Source organism: Microcaecilia unicolor, chromosome 4, assembly GCF_901765095.1.
Source record: "Microcaecilia unicolor chromosome 4, aMicUni1.1, whole genome shotgun sequence".
In the NCBI taxonomy this organism is placed as follows: domain Eukaryota; kingdom Metazoa; phylum Chordata; class Amphibia; order Gymnophiona; family Siphonopidae; genus Microcaecilia; species Microcaecilia unicolor.
Genome location: NC_044034.1, coordinates 92,383,041 through 92,400,303, shown reverse-complemented (window position 1 = coordinate 92,400,303; position 17,263 = coordinate 92,383,041). Strand labels below are relative to the sequence as shown.

The 17,263-nt window shown below is 43.0% G+C and overlaps 1 protein-coding gene across 6 annotated transcripts in view; it reads left to right on the top strand.

Annotated features, from left to right (window-relative positions):
• Nucleotides 1-17,263, top strand: part of SETDB2 (SET domain bifurcated histone lysine methyltransferase 2) — a 212,838-nt gene that overhangs the window by 173,812 nt on the left and 21,763 nt on the right. For all 6 annotated transcript variants that reach the window (XM_030200466.1, XM_030200463.1, XM_030200469.1 and 3 more), the window contains one exon: nucleotides 1,391-1,671. In XM_030200466.1, the coding sequence (XP_030056326.1) occupies nucleotides 1,391-1,671 (281 nt within the window). The remainder of the gene's footprint in view (nucleotides 1-1,390; nucleotides 1,672-17,263) is intronic.

Here is a 17,263-nt window from a genome sequence, read left to right as displayed (position 1 = left end):
TGGTGCAGCAGAAGGATTTACAGCCATTAAAAACTCCTGAAGCACAACGTATGGCAGCGGGGGTTACAAGATATGGCGTCCTCCTCAAGGGGCTGTGAATTTTTCATCTTCATCCAGCCCTGGAGTTTCTCCTCAATCAGTCTGGTATATTCTGGTTAAAATGGTTGCATCTATAACTAGATGTTCTTCAGATTTAAGTTCTGTAGTACAAACTGTGAGTGTATTGGCCCATAATCAGGATAGTTTGGGGAAGGCATACCAAGAGAAGATTTGTGTCCTAGAATCAGAATATTAAGGAGAATAAATCTGCCATTGGAGCCTTTATTAAAGGTAAGAAACTTGTTCATAGAAAATTGGAACAGATAGAAAATCACACTAGGCATTTAAATCTGAGAATGTTAAACTTTTCTAGGGTTCTGGGACAAACTCATGGATACATGGAAGAGAGATCTAGCAGAAAATTTGGGAATATCTTCCTCAATAATGCCACCATTCAGTAAAGTTAATTTTATTGTTCAGAGGCTAACACAAAATGAGAGAGTAAATGAGACTGTGGATATCTCAGCCATATTGGAAACTTCAATTGATGAAATCCAAGATAGAGCTAGTTTCTTGGTTAGCTTTTGTGTTTGAACAGGATTTGAATAACATTATGTGCCTGTATTTTAGGAAGCCACATTATTGCTGGGTCAAAGAACATGGATTTACACATGATGTTGATCATCCGATTCAAGAGAGGAGACTTTTTTTCTATCTATGCACCAGGAGGTTCTTTCACTGGTGGCTTTGTATTTTTTGTCAGTATCCCTGTAAATGATTGGTAAATTACTTGGGGTTGAGAAACACGATTTGATCCAGAACATTTGCATTCTTCTATAGATATGAGAAAGCAGTCTGTTATTCCAGCTACCACAGCGACTCATTTAGTGGTTAATGGTTAAAGAAACAGGAAGTTATCAGTTAAGCAGTTTCTTTATTATTATTTTTTTATTATTTTTAATCTCCATTATTGCGTTCCTCCACCCCTCTATCTGTAGTGGTCTAATGTTATTGGAATTTGGTCAAGATATTTCTTTTTAATTTACCAAATATTCTTTAAATGCCTCTTGAGCAAGGATATACTCGTGTAATTGTGTTAAACTTTATAAAATAAAATTTAAACACATGTATTAAAGCTCTAGGATTTGCAAATTACATAACTAACTAGGTCTTTGTTCAGTGACTTCAAGCATGCTGTGAGGGTTAATATCCTGCTGTCTTCTGAGAAGATTTATTACAGGTAAGCAATTTTGCTTTTTATTTAAAAAAAAATGTTCGGTTTTTATTTTCCAAAATTAACCTTTCAACAGTTGTTGGAACCTTTAGTAATAATATCTTGTTGAAAATACAGAAGAGGAGTTATCTCCAGACAAGAAAGAGACTGCAACGTGGGATGAATTGGCAATATCCGATGATGAAAGTGTTACAGATGGATCCACACCCCATACAACCAGACCCATAGTAAAACCAACTGAACGGCAAACTGAAAAAGATGCTCCTTATAAAGAACGTGACAATTATTCAGTGTCTCAATCTGAAGCAAAAATCAGTTCTCAGAAGAGCTCAATTACCGAAGAACATATTTATTTGCTGGATGCAACAAAAGAAGGCAATGTGGGACGTTTCCTTAATGTAAGTACGAATGTTATTCTGTGCATATATAGAGGCATATTTTCAAAGCACTTAGCCTTCCAAAGTTCCATAGAAACCTATGGAACTTTGGAAGGCTAAGTGCTTTGAAAATATGCCTCATAGTCTGTTAAGGAAAGGAGCTGGAAATGTCTTTCTTACTCCTGTGTATGTGTTTGTAGATATTTACATTTGTATTTAAAAATAAAAGTACAAATAAGGACTGAAATGACCATGTAGTCTGTGCAGTAAAATAGTAAAGGTTATATGTGCTAATCCTTACAGATATTACACCCATGCCATTGTTGAGGGTTGTAACTTCCACTCTGTAGAGCTTACACTCCTCCGTACAAGTACATAAACTCATTTCACTACTATTTTGAACTAAAGTTTCCATCCTCTTTGCCATTTAAGGTGCATGACTCGTGTCACCCTCTCCTCTTGTTGTTCTTGCTCCTGTCATCACTCCTTTTTCCTATAACTGTTTCACCCTCTATCTCCCACATTAGTGGGAGTGGAGGAGTGGCCTAGTGGTTAAGGTGGTGGACTTTGGTCCTTGGGAACTGAGGAACTGAGTTCAATTCCCACTTTAGGCACAGGCAGCTCCTTGTGACTCTGGGTAAGTCACTTAACCCTCCATTGCCCCATGTAAGCCGCATTGAGCCTGCCATGAGTGGGAAAGCGCGGGGTATAAATGTAACAAAAATAAATAAAATAAGAATGCAACAATTTTGTCCAGAGCATTTCTAATAACATGCGAGCAATTAACAACAACAGCGAAACAGTCAGAACTATTTAAAACATTACATAAACCACCTTGCGATGCAAGGAGACAGTAAAGACCCATACAGTTGGAAGCAGTAAAGGTGTTGAGTTCATTAAGTTGATCTTGCAAGGCAGTGATAGCCATATTCATTTCAGTGGGGAGCACATGAGGACGAGGTTGAAGTCTTCGTAGTGACATTCCAAGTGCAGCAGTAATAGCAGGTGATGTGAAAATAGGAATCTAAAAAGTATAAGAAAGAGCACCAAGACAAGCCTTAATTAAGGGATTAGCATGAATTCGGTTGTACTTGTGGTGATGACATGTTAACAAAAAGACCACAGAATACAAGCAAAATAAAAAACAGCAAACTAGTATCAGGGAATTCTATGGGAAATAGAACAGGGGACTAGGGTGAAGATAAAACAGAAAACAAAAAAAAACCTGTAACATTAAAGTAACTCATAATCAAGAAGATAATGCAACAATAAAAATAGAAAACTAGGAAAAGTCCAAAAGTTTTTTTGTAAACGTACACAACTAGAAAGCTGGCAAGTCAGTGTAATTAAAAGCTTTGTTGCAGTGTTAGGCTGACAATCCAGGTGACAGATGAATCGACAGTGGTCAGTGCAGGTTCTGGTATTGTGAAGCAGCAGGCTTTGCACAGTTGCAGTGGAGACCAGCGCTGACATGGTTCACACAGTCAGGGTTCAAATGAGTTGATGTCCTGCCTCTGCTGGAAGGCTTCAACTAATGTGAAATGACAGGTCTGTGAACCTGAAACATGACTTCAAACAATAAATCAATTAAACAGAGCAATGAGGGCCTTATAGTTAGGCCTCAGGTCATAAATGTCAGCATACTTTCCAGCAAGTAAAACAATCTACTTAATGTCTGCCCAATTTCTGAACAACATACCAATAAGTCAATGTGTTTCTCAGATTGTAGGCTTTACACAGTTCTAGTTATATGTAATGCACAAGAAAATCAATTACAGTGTTGGTCTTACAAAAAAAAAAAAAAGAAAAAAAGAGTATATCATAAGGCATATACATATCCCTGTTCAAACACTTCCATATATTCATTTTACATATACAGTCTGACCAACTTGAGTTTCCTTTGTAGACAGGGCCGTGCCTAGGGTCTCTGGCGCCCCCCTGCAGCCTATCAGTTGAGGCCCCCCCTGCAGACTATCAGGCGGAGGCACCCCCCCCCCCCCCCCCCCCCCGTGAAAATGATCGCTCACCACTTGCCACACTGACAGGAATTGTCAGCAATATTCTTAGAAACAAATTGCTATACATTGCAAAATAAGATAGCAGATGTAAATTCTCAAAGTGGACATATTCCAAACACTAAAATGAAAATAAAATGATTTTTTTTCTACCTTTGTTGTCTGGTGACTTTCTTTTTCTGATCATGCTGGCCCAGTATCTGATTCTGCTGCTATCTGTCCTCTTAACTCCGTTTCCAGGGCTTCCTTTCCATTTATTTCTTTCCTTTCCTCCTTTCTTCTTCATTTCTGGTCCTCAGCTTCTGCCTATTTTCTTCATCCATGTGCAGTTTTTCTCCTCTCTTCCTTTTCCCTCATTTCATCTCCTTCATCTCTCTTCCCTCCCCTCTATGTCCAGCAATTTCTCCTCTCTCCCTGAGCCCTGCCCTCCTAATCCATGCCCATCCATGCTCCTCTGTCCCCTGCCCCCTCCATTCGTCCCTTTCCAGCAATTCCCCTCTCTCCCTGAGCCCTGCCCTCCCAATCCATGCCCATCCATGCTCCTCTGTCCCCTGCCCCCTCCATTCATCCCTATCCAGCAATTCCCCTCTCTCCCTGAGCCCTGCCCTGCAATCCATATCCATCCATGCCCATCTGTCCCCTCCATTCATCCCTATCCAGCAATTCCCCTCTCTCCCTGAGCCCTGCCCTCCCAATCCATGCCCATCCATGCTCCTCTGTCCCCTGCCCCCTCCATTCATCCCTTTCCAGCAATTCCCCTCTCTCCCTGAGCCCTGCCCTCCCAATCCATGCCCATCCATGCTCCTCTGTCCCCTGCCCCCTCCATTAATCCCTATCCAGCAATTCCCCTCTCTCCCTTCCATGACCCCCCCTCGCATCCATGCTCCTCTCTCTCTCCTCTCGCTCCCATGTCCCAGCCTGGCCCGCCTTCTTCTCCCCCCCCCCCCTTCGCATCCATGCTCTCGTTTCTCCCCTGCCCTCCCGCTCCCATTGTTTAACTGCCCGCCCTCTTCTCTCCCCCCAACATCCCTTTTCTTTTTTTTTCTTTTTAAATTTACCTCCGTGGCGGTTCCAGCAGCGTCAGGGAAGGAGGTGGCGCTCCCGACGTCTAGCCTTCCCTTCGCTGTGTTCCGCCTTCTTCTGACGTCATGGAGGTAAATTTAAAAAGAAAAGGGATGTTGCGGGATGGCGAGCGAGGTGAGCATGGTGCGGTGGCGCCCCCCAGAGGGAAGCACCCCCCTGCCATGCTTACCTCGCTTACCGTGTTAGCACGGCCCTGTTTGTAGACATGCTGCTGAATATACTAGCATTCACTCGTGCCATGGGACTAGTCACAATATGTACTGTTAAACAGCTCACACAACTTGCACATTGGCAGCTAACAACTTTACAATATCTCATTACAAATACACCTTCTCATTTGCTTAAACTTCTCTGTAACCTTCTACATAAAATTTCCCAAAAATGACTGGGAGATTTCTTCCAACTTCTTATTTGTTACATTTGTATCCCACATTTTCCCACCTAATTGCAGGCTCAATGTGGCTTACATTGTACCGTAAAGGCGATCGCCAGTTCCGGTATGAACAAATACAAAGTGATGTAGTGGTAGAATAAAGTTCATGTGTGACAGACACATTAGGGAATCATAGAGGGGAAGAGTTAATTAGTGTCCGGTACTAGCTTTGGTTCCGTTGTGTTGTGGTTGTTCAAGCATTTAAGTTGGGTCGGTGGGGTTTGGTTTTTAGTAATTTCCGGAAGTTTAGGTGGTCATATGTTGTTCTCACGGTGTTAGGTAATGCGTTCCATAGTTGTGTGCTTATTATATAGGAGAGGCTGGATGCATAAGTTGATTTGTATTTGAGTTCTTTGCAGCTTGGGTAGTGGAGATTTAGGTATGTTTGTGCTGATCTTGTGCTGTAAGTTTTGTGTTCCTTTCTGCGGTATAAGCCCTTTTTCTGCCAGTGTAGGGATAGGTTTAGTTTATAGTGGTCTGACCATGGTGTGTCTATCCATTTAATTTCTTTTATTCCTATGTTCCGTCTTTGGGCAGATTGTATGAGATGAGATCGAGCGTGTGCCCTTTGACATGGGTTGGTTGCATGTGTGGCCATTTAAGGTCCCATAGACGGAGGAAATCCTTGCATTCTCGTGCATTTGGAGAGTTTGGGTCTTCTAGGTGGAGGTTAATGTCTCCTAATATGAGTATATTGGAGTTGGTGCACAGGTGTTTGATATGAAGTCCATGAAGTCTGGTTGGATTTTGTTCTAGTTACCTGGTGGTCTGTAAAACAGGGTACAGTTTAGGTGGTCAAGCAGGGTTTTGGGGTAGATTCTAATTGAGGCAATTTCAAGTTTGGGGTGTTATGATCATTGTGGGTTTTCTGGGTAACCAGGTCTGCTACAAGCAAGCTTCAGCTTAAAAGTCATGAGAGTCACACTGCATTTATGGAAAAACAAATTAGGGAAAAATAAAAATCACATCAGCATCCTATTTTCAACAGTGCAAATTAGTGAAAATAAAGTTTTATACTTGTCCTAAAAAAACTAATGCATAACAAAGAAGATTAGGGCACCAAGGAATTAGTTAGGTACACTATGTCCCCATGTGTACAAAACAAGGCTCAGAAAGGACACACAAAGTGGGAGAAAAGTTTAACATTCCAGCTGTATACAATTAACATCTAAATTGTATATATGTTATTTAGAAGCATCCCTCTTGTGGCTGAATCAATGAGGTAAACAAGGAAGTCTTTCTAAGTTTGGGGAAAATGCTTTCAAGTTCAAATAATATAAAATGATAAATTGATGAGGCTGGTCACTCAGATAATGGTCCTAAATAGGAAATCTAACAACTTATGTCCTATATGGTGAAAGAAGGCAATTTAAACAAATTAGAGCAAACTAGGCAATAGAAAGGCACTGTCCTTTTTTTCTGGAGCAGCACAAAACATTTTCATTCAAGGTACATAAAAGATCTTAAGTGCATAATCTAAACATTCATCTAGATTCATTCTTCCGGGGGGGGGGGGGGGGGGGGCTATGCCACTAATGACATTAACAAGACAAAAGTCTCTACAAAAATGACTATAATTTGCAGATGAGAAGCAGTGCCCTTCCAGTCCTGTGATTGCAAGAGTCCAGCAGGTCTGTGGTAGATAATATGGTCCCTCAGGTTTATGAGGGAGGAATGCAACCATCTGGAAATAACAAAACTACATCACAAAGTTTTTAGAGTTTCATCAAAAATACAAGAGTGGAAAAGTGTGCAACATCTAGTCATAACAGGAAAATACAGGCAGGAGCCTTTCAGTAAATCTCACAGTTAATGTAAAAGCTATCCTTCTATAAAACATATTACATATGATCAGAAGAGTTCATAACAAGCTTTGAACCCAGTCTAATAAAATTGAGCTGTAAAAAAGTACAAATTCTAATGAGGCAGACAAAGTTGTATCCTTGTATGACCTTTACAAGATTCACATAGATCAGTCAAGAAATAGCCCATAATCTTCTGCAATTAATTTGAGCAAATTTGGAAATTGAAGATTGTATTATGTCTTAAATATAAATCATACCCTTCCTCTGCTGTCATGAATCAGGCCCTGAAACATGAAAGCAGCATTCAGATTGGAGCTAAAAGCAAAAAAGCAGCTAATCTATCTCCAAAAATCAAGACACCTTCATTTGGGCTTAGATAACAATTAATAAAGGAGGCAGGTTTGGGTGGTAAAGGCTGATAGCCAGAAGCCATGAAAAAATGGCGTTTTTATTGGCTGCCTTGTGCCATTTTTTGTTATAAAGGATTATAGATTTAGGAATCAGAGAACTCTGATCACAAACTGTTTGTAAAGGGGAGTCAGGCATCGTGAGGAACAAAGAAAAAATTCAAAGAATGTGAACTAAAATTTGAACCTGACTCAGTGAGTTATGTATGAACTTGCACAAGCATAAGACCTCACTATGAACAGAGCTCAAATAAGCTTTATTATGCCACCCTTATGAGAAAGTGGTCTTAGATCACAAAAATATACAGAAAGAAACCAATTGATGCAGATCAAGCTCTTTTAAATAAGAAAGGAAACAGGGAAAGGACAAGCGGTGAGGATAATCTACATGAATATTGAAATCACCCAAGATTATAAGATTAGGGAAATTAATAGAAGCCTCAGCAAGAGACTGTAGATTGTAAGCTCTTTGAGCAGGGACTGTCTTTCTTCTGTGTTTGTACAGCGCTGCGTACACTTTGTAGCGCTCTAGAAATGTTAAATAGTAGTAGTAGTAGTATCCCAGGAATCTGTAGTGAGAGGAGGAGGGAAATAGTACAATAGAATGTGCAAAGGAGAAGACCCGGAAATCTTTATTTTTTTTATTTTTTTTTTATTTATCATTTTACTTACATTCACATTTATCACGTAAATGTAAGGAAAAACAGATATTAATATAAGGAAAAAGAAAAATCATTTTCTCACAACAATATATATAATTGACCACAATTGGGGGATCCAAGATCAGGAAAACAATCTCAAAGAAAATAAGAAAAACACCAAGTGGTTAATCTTACAAATTCATATTTTCTGAGGGAGGAAGGTTAATCAGTAATTGCAGCTGGTACAGTGGTAACTAAAGGAAGTTGCTGCAGAGGGTTCTTCATCTGTTCTTTTAACTCCACAAACTCTTGTAATTTGTTGGGTTCAACAAATAAGGAAATAAAACACTTACAAAGGAATCGCTCTAGGAAGGTCCCACCTTGGGCAATGATTCTTGGCTTAAAAGCCAAGAGTTCACACCTCCTAGTCTGCGATTCCCTTGATATATCAGGAAATATATTTATCTTTGAACCCAAAAAACTATCAGCCATGTATTGGAAATACAATTTCAAAACATTGTTCCTATCTAAATCAAAGGCAAAAGTCACTAGTAATATAACTCTCTATATAGGGCAGGGGCGTATCTGAACTGCGGCGGTAGGGGGGGCCAGGGCCAGAGTGAGGGGGCACATTATAGCCCCCCCCCCCGCCGCCGCCGCCGCCGCCATTGCCAACCCTCCCCCCCCGTTGCTCGCTTACCTTCGCTGGCGGGGGACCCCAACCCCCGCCAGCCGAGGTCCGCGTCCTCCTGCCGCTGCCGGCTGCCTTTGGTGCTTTCATTTGTCCATTGAAGCTGGCGCCAACTAAAGTTTCTTTTGACTCTGACGTCGCTGCACGTTGTACGTGCAGGACGTCAGACTCAGACAGAAAATGTTTCTGAGTCTGACGTCCTGCACGTACAACGTGCAGCGACGTCAGACTCAAAAGAAACTTTCATCGGCGCCAGCTTCAATGGACAAATGAAAGCACCAAAGGCAGCCGGCAGCGGCAGGAGGACGCGGACCTCGGCTGGCGGGGGTTGGGGTCCCCCGCCAGCGAAGGTAGGCGAGCAACGGAGGGGGAGGGTTGGCAGCGGTAGGGGGGTCCAGGGCGAAATCTGCGGGGGCCCAGGCCCCTGAGGCCCCACGCAGATACGCCCCTGATATAGGGTATTTTAGGAAGATTTATCATTCTCAAGTTATTTTTCCTTAATTGGTTCTCCAGAAGTTCCACTTTTTTACAAGAAACATGACTTTCCTTCATTACCAGATTAACTGATTTTCGTAGAGAAACCATTTCCGTAATCAAAGTCTCTATTTTTATATCTTGGACTTCCACTTTGTTAGATAAGTATTGATATAATCATATATTTATTCCTGAAAAATTTTTGACATCTGAAGAAGAGAATTATTCACACTCTGCAGCACTTCCCATAGTGCATCCATTATGACATTTTTTGGCTTCACCAGGTCCAATTTCTCCACAGAAACTGCTCCAGATATCTTCGGGGGGGAAGATCTCACTCTCCAATCCCCCAGTTGGTTTATTATCCGGAGTCAATGCTGCGCCAGGACCTCCTCGGATCGCGTGAGAATCCTAACCCATTTCGGGCGTTTCCACTGTCGACCTCCATAGCGAAGCGTTACTGTTTCCGGGTGTCGCGTTCTCGAGGCCCTTGGTATGCTGTCAGGTCCTCGGGGCTGCACTGGGAATCGTGAGCCCTTGGGCCCCTGCCGAGGAGCGGCAGAGGCAGGCAAGACCATCTTGGAACCGGACATACGGAAGAACAGGACTGGAACTCGGGATCGGAAGTAGGCAACTGGAACCGGCAGGACAGGATCCGCTTCACCTGCGCTTGGCCACCGTTCCACTAGAGTTGAGCTCTAGCGTGCAGGTGGCCGGCAGGACTTGTAGGACAGGGCCGGAACTGGAGAACCAGAGGACCCACCCTGGGTCTAGGAAACACGAGGGAGACTAGACTAGGAACTAAACTCAGACAGGGAGCTGCTGCACCGCCACTAGCAAGAACCAGAAGGCAGACCAAGGAGACAAGACATACGAAGGCTAGCAGGAGCAAAGACTAGGGCAACATGCCAGCAAGGCAGACTGGGGATCAGGGAATACCCAGCGGGTAAACCCACTAGCTAGGAAGCAGCAGGAAACAGGGACCACGCCCTGGCAATAAACAGTAGCTAGACAGAGACAGGATTTAGGATATACACTCAGGAAATACAAGCAGGGAAGCACACAGACTAGGCAAGGCAGGACTCAGGATATACAAACAGGGTAAGCACACAGACTAGGCAAGGCAGGATAGGCAACAGAGTGAACAGAGTAAACCAGGAAGAACAGGCCAAGGGTCTTGGGCCGGCAGCAGAGCAAACAGAGTAAACCAGGAATATCAAGCCAAGGGTCTGAAGCCACAGCCGCTCCACACACCTAGTGGGAACTCACAAAGGCTGAGGCTTCACATGCAGACAGAGAACAAACATGGACAGAGGCTTCACCCCCAAACACAGAGTAAGCCAGGAACAGAGGCTTCACCCCAAACACAGGATAAGCCAGGAACAGAGGTTTCACCCCAAACACAGGATAAGCCAGGAACAGAGGCTTCACCCCAAACACAGAGTAAGCCAGGAACAGAGGCTTCACCCCAAACACAGGATAAACCAGGAACAGAGGCTTCACCCCAAACACAGAGTAAGCCAGGAACAGAGGCAGGGAAGACCCCCCCACGGAAAGACCACAGACACAGAAAGAAGCTGGGCTGGAACCCAGAGAGAGGCTAAGCAGTAGTGCAGCCGACACTAACCTGACCTGGCCTAAGAGCATAACACTTCAATGCAAAGGCACTGACTGCAAGCACCGCAATTCCTTATGAAGGCTCTCACTGATGAGTCACCAGCAGTAGAACAGAAGCAGGAAGTACACTGACCCCAAAGAGAGGTTTGACACACATAGGACGTGAGCCCACAGGAAAGACAAGCAGGAGCCATCTTGGAAGCTGGCACAGAGCCGGTGGCAGCCATCTTAGATGCTGCTCCTCAGAGAGGCATAGCCCACACAGGTGAGGTCTAGTGAAGCAATCAGGTTCATGCTGGAAGCAGCCAGCACACCAGGACCGAGACAAGACTAACACAAACACAGACAGAAGCCAGCAGAGCTGCTGACCCCCAGAAAGAAGGTAAGGCTGAGGGTGGTCATGGCCACAGGCGTGACACCAGGTCTTGGAGAGGTCATGCCAACAGGGGGACTCAAAGTCACTCCCTCTCCACTGAGATTCGGCAATAAAGCCTTGCGGTTCCCCGAAGCAGGAACCGATATCCCTGACGTTATGACCCCGAATCTCTCCAAAGTAGACTGAGAAGTGGTGGGAACCCCAGCCGTGTTCGAGAAGGACAACACCACGGCTTTGCCTTTTTTCTTCCCCATTCTCTGGGGAGCGCGCCTACTTCTTCAGGTATTCTGGTGTAAAACGGGAACTCAACTAACGTACGTCCTCCCTCAACGCCATCTTGGATCCTCCAGTTTGGGACACTTTTTGTCTGGTTTCTCCTCAGAGGCCTGTCTGATATGGGTAACCCTTCAGCATAGCCCTCTAAATCATTGAAACACAGAAGCCCCTCCACCACTTACAAGGTGCTGTCCCTTCGGAGGGGAAGACCCTGAAATGTTTAAAAGCAAAAGTTCAGGATAAGAAAAAGAGGCTCTGAGCTCAGTAACTGGAATATTGGAAGAAAAAACAACTGCTAGGCCTTCACCTGTTTTAGAGACTCTAGAAGTAGAAATAAAGTCATGCCCAGGTGGGAGAGACTGAATAAAATAATGGTCTTTTCTTTTTAACTAGGTTTCAGTGAGACAGAGCAATTGAACTGTAGTGAAAATCCCTGAGTAGCCCACTCTTCAAAGCAACCGACAGTTAAGTAAAGCACCTGAAAAAGGAAGACAAGAAATAGGAGGGCAGTAATAGCCCTATCATAATTGAAAAAACATACCAGAGCAGAATGACCCAGGTAATAAATGTTAAAAGGACAATGGCCTTAGAACACCGGGTTGGAAAAGGCCTCCAGTACTACCACATTCAAAGGGATCCCGGACGAATAACCAAATTCAAGATGCCAGAGAAAAAATAGTACCAACCCAAATAGCATCCTGAAAGCAAGAGCCATAGTGGTAAAGTAAACAAAAGATCTAGAAAATTAGAATGTTAGGCAAAAATATGCCCCACGGAGCTCACCCATGGAGCTTATGTTGGGTGTCACGTGACGCTGAAAGGGAGCAGCAAGGCAATCACAGCGAGAATAAGTCCTGAGACACGAAAGGTACACATAGTAACCACATTCATATGTTTTGAGACTAAACTCCTGGCAAAAATATTAGCTAATCATTTAGCTGGACTGTTATCCAAACTAGTGTCAGAACCTCAGGTGGGGTTTGTTCGTCCCCTTCATGCAGTTAAAAATAATAGAGCCATTTTGTCTACATTGGAGGACGTTCAATGCCACTCAACGCCTTCTCTACTAGTAAGTTTTGATGTGGAGAAGGCATTCTACCGGTTATCCTGGAGATTTATGTATGGAGTCCTTAAGAAATGTGGAATTACAAGAACCTTTTTTTACTGCAATTTGGACGCTGTATGGATCCCCTACAGCTTTTATAGTAGTGAATGAGGTACGTAGCGATTCCTTCCTTGTTCAGCATGGAACAAGACAGGGATATCCCTTATCACCAATGTTTTTCATCATGGTTTTAGATCCTCTAATTTGAGACATCCTATCAAATTTGGAGGTGCAGAGGATGTGCTTGGGGTCTAACGAGTTCAAAAATTGCTACTTTTGCAGAGGACTTATTAGCACACAAAGTAAATCCTGTGCATTCTCTTCTTGCTCTGTTGGAAAACATTGAAGAATTTGATGGCTTCTCAGGGTTCAAATTAAATAAATATAAGTTGTAAGCCTTGGCTACCGACGCCACCCTCCCTAGACTTTGGGGAGAAACTTTTCCTCTTGTGCCACAGACTTTTTTCAATATCTGGGAGTCCAGCTCTCAGTCAACCCAGGTAATTATATCCACATAATATACCTGAATTTATTCATTTGACTAGGAGTCACCTAGAGACATGGAGAGCACTGCCCCCAACACTTAGTGGGAGAATTAATTTGATTCATATGACCATCTTTCTAAAGTGGCTTTATGTACTCCAAAATCTGCCCATTTTTCTCCTACAAAAAGACTTAAAAGATGATTAATAGACTGTTCATAAGATTTTTATGGGGAAATAAAAAAATCTAAATTAAAAGCAGACTAAATAGACAATATAGACGGGGAGGACTAGGGCTTCTAGACTTGGGTACACCCAGGCATGCTTCTTGCGCCACTTACAGGACTGGGTCTTAAATATTCGAGTTGACCAGTTTCTTTACTTTACTCATCTTGAGACCACTTGCAATGAGAATTTTTTCTATTCGATCTCGGTGTATCTTTCTACTACTCCCTCAAATGATATAACTTGTAACCAAAACAATGTTAGCTATACTGTCCCATTCAATTTGTACACTGACTCACTTAAATTGTTCTCCTAGCAACTTGTGTTAGCCACATTGAAATGCCCTTGATTGTATAGTGTAGGATACAAGAACCAATAAATGAAAATGGAAAATATGGATAAATGTACTCCAAAGATATGGAACGGGTGATTGCGATTCCACTTCACATAACATATCTGTTGCATCCACGACCTTGCATACTTCCCCTACATTTACGTCAAAGAGTCCTTGTGTGCCCCATATGAGAAACCTGGAAGAGGGTCCTGCAACTCTAGAGGCACAGTCCTTTCTTCAGTAATCTCCTCCCCATTGTGGGTAATGCAGATTTCAAACCAGGGCTGGACAATGCAGTTTTTCGAAGGTGGGCTCAAGCAGGTGTACAATTCTTACACCAGGTTATCCAAGAAGATGATTCCATAGAGACTGTAACAAACCTTCCGGGAGCAATAGTAGATGATTGGAATACAATATTTGCACATAGGCAGTTAACACGTTATGAGGCATCACTACGAGAGACTGCTTTTACAAGCAGTTTAGCTAAGCAACTGGGTGACTTTTTCCAAGTGGACACCCCGCAAGCTTTGTCCATAAACAACTTTGCAATCTTCTTCCACCCAAAAAGTATACAGAATTTGGGCTTCTGAGTTGAGTATCAGGTTAATAAATAGTTTATACAGTTGCTTGGACAGACATCATCTCTAACATGCTGTGCCAATATGCGGGACTGTCATTTTTGCACTATGACGAGCTTATTTTTCACACAAACAGGCATACAGAGGTGGAGTCAATTTATCCTCTTAAGTGCCCCAGTAAGTAAGTAGATGGTTCACTGTCACATGCTTTGTGGAGTTGTTCAAAGATACAATTTTTTTTAGTCACAGATCATACAATACTGATTGGGGAAAGATGTCAACATTGGGTCACTTATTTGGTAAATTTGCATAATGTGGTTCTTTTAGCAAGGAGGAAAGATTATTTCTGTGTAAAGCTAGCATTACAGCAAAAAAATGTATTTTGCTATTAAACTCTGGAATTCGTTGCCGGAGAACGTAGTGAAGGCGGTTAGCTTGGCAGAGTTTTAAAAGGGGTTAGACGGTTTCCTAAAGGACAAGTCCATAAACCACTACTAAATGGACTTGGGAAAAATCCACAATTCCAGGAATAACATGTATAAAATGTTTGTACGTTTGGGAAGCTTGCCAGGTGCCCTTGGCCTGGATTGGCCGCTGTTGTGGACAGGATGCTGGGCTTGATGGACCCTTGGTCTTTTCCCAGTATGGCATTACTTATGGGTTAAATTTAAATGCAGGGCTAAATTTAAAACTCTATCTGATCTTCAAGGCCATGAAAGGAAATGGCCCTGAGTATCTAAAGAATAGGATGATCCTCCACACACCGCCAAGGACACTAAGATCCACCCAAGGACTTTCACTAACTACACCCTCTCCAAAAGACATTACACAATGTGATACCCGCAAGCGAGCCTTCTCCGGAGTAGCCCCCACACTCTGGAATGTATTGCCTGAAAGGCTTCACTTAACACAAGACTATCTCTCTATTTCAGGAAGCAGGTGAAAGCTTGGCTCTTCAAACAAGCCTTTAATGGAAGAAGTAACTAACCTGTTAGTCTCACTCACACACAGAAGGATTGACTCGGGCTGCACATACTGCAGCGGGACATGTTTATCCACTCCTCCATGTGCAACTTTCTTCAAATCAGTCACCTTACTTTCTGATTCTTCCTACTTTCTTACAGGGGCGTAGCCAGACTTTGGCGGGAGGGGGGTCCAGAGCCCGAGGTGAGGGGGCATATTTTAGCCCCCCCCCTGCCATTGCCGACGCTGCCACCACCAACTTTACCCCCCCCCCCCCCCGATGACCCTCTCAACCCCCCTTCCTGCCGCCAACCCACCGTCTCCTACCTTTGCAGGCAGGGGACCCCCAACCCCCGCCAGCCGATGTCCTCATCTTCCCGCAAAAGGCTTCCTTCTGTTTCTGACGTCAGACTCATTAGAAACAGAAGGAAGCCTTTTGTGGGAAGAAGAGGACCTCGGCTGGCGGGGATTGGGGTCCCCCGCCAGCAAAGGCAGGCGGCGGGAGGGGGGGCCAGAAAGGGTCGTCGGCAGGGGGGTCCAGGGCCAAATCTACGGGGGCCCAGGCCCCACATAGCTATGCCACTGCTTTCTTACCCATCTATATGTTACAACTTTGCCTTACCCTTCACTACCAATTATAATGCTCTATTACGTATTGTGTTGACATTGCTAGTATACCATGCCATACTTTGTATTGTTTTCGAATATTTTTACGGCTGTAAATGCCTATTGCTCATGTTTGATCTATTCTTACTGTACACCACCTTGAGTGAATGCCTTCAAAAAGGCGGTAAATAAATCCTAATAATAAACAAATGGGTGGGAGACCATCCGCCTGCCTGTTGACACTGGAGAAATAAGCTATATACGCTTATAAAATTGGAGGGTAGAGATGCGCATTTCTCCTTGAAGCTGAAGAAATTGTTCTTGTCTGTTTGAGATGTATATTCAATCATTACCTACCTGAGGAACAAATAAACTCCTGAATGAGCTAGATGTGTAGACCCAATGTATGTAAACGTTGTTATATTGGTCCCATGTATAACACTGTCCTCTCAAGGGGGAAAAGGGGGATTCTAGTACTACTACAGGGGGTGACTTGGGTGGTAGGAGACAATTGGGGGGGTTATATATTGTAAAAGTTGCTGTAAATCAGATCAAATTTTAAGAATGGAACATTAGATGGTTTGCTTTATTTTCTGTAATGTTTATTCATTCAGTAAAAAGGAATTGCATAAACTGAAAAGAGGCTCTGGTAAAGACAAATGACCTTAAAAGACCAATTTTCAAACACTCTAGGTTAGAACAAAGACCACATGCATTTTTTAATCTCAACCTTTGCACCAAATTTCAAAGAGTATGTGCATGCCTTCATTTTGAACTTTGTTCTGAGCTGCTTTTCTTTCCTGACCTCTTCTGCTGAAGGTCTGTCATTTAAGAATCACTTTTTCTGTGGATAGAATTTTACTGGAAAAGGGATTTGTATGTATGGTTTCCTCCCCCCCCCACCCCCACACACACACAAACAAGGAACAGCTCCTCTCAAGGGGGCTAAAAATTGAGAGGGCAGTTTTCAGACAGATGAACATGGATAAAACACTTTGAAATTTAGCTCTGACAAAAACTGGCTTTTGTGTTTCTGTTCTGCTTTCTTAAAAGGAGTCTTGCATCATAAATTCTCTTGAACCAGCCCCGATACTTTCTTTTCAGATTGCTAAAAGGAGCTTCACACACACAAACATACACAAATATAAATTTAGACTAGGGGCTGCTGAGGGAAGGAACTGAGGCTTGCATGTGGGGGAGTGGGCTGTTGACTCATTCTGCTAAGAGAAAGTGCTAAGCAGAGAAAATTAACAGGTGATGAAAAGGCTGAAGCTGGGGATAAGGGAATCCCAGATGTTATTTGGGAATAACACAAGTAATGATAGGCACTTGATGAGACACAGAGAGAAAAAGGATTGAGTATTACGGGAGAGAGGAGTAGACTGAGCAGACACCTTTGAAAACTGTGTACTCTGTGTTGTACATTTTTCTAATGTTAAGATGAAATAGAAGGGATTTTTTTTTATTTTATTTATAAGAATTTAATTTTACAAGCACTAAAA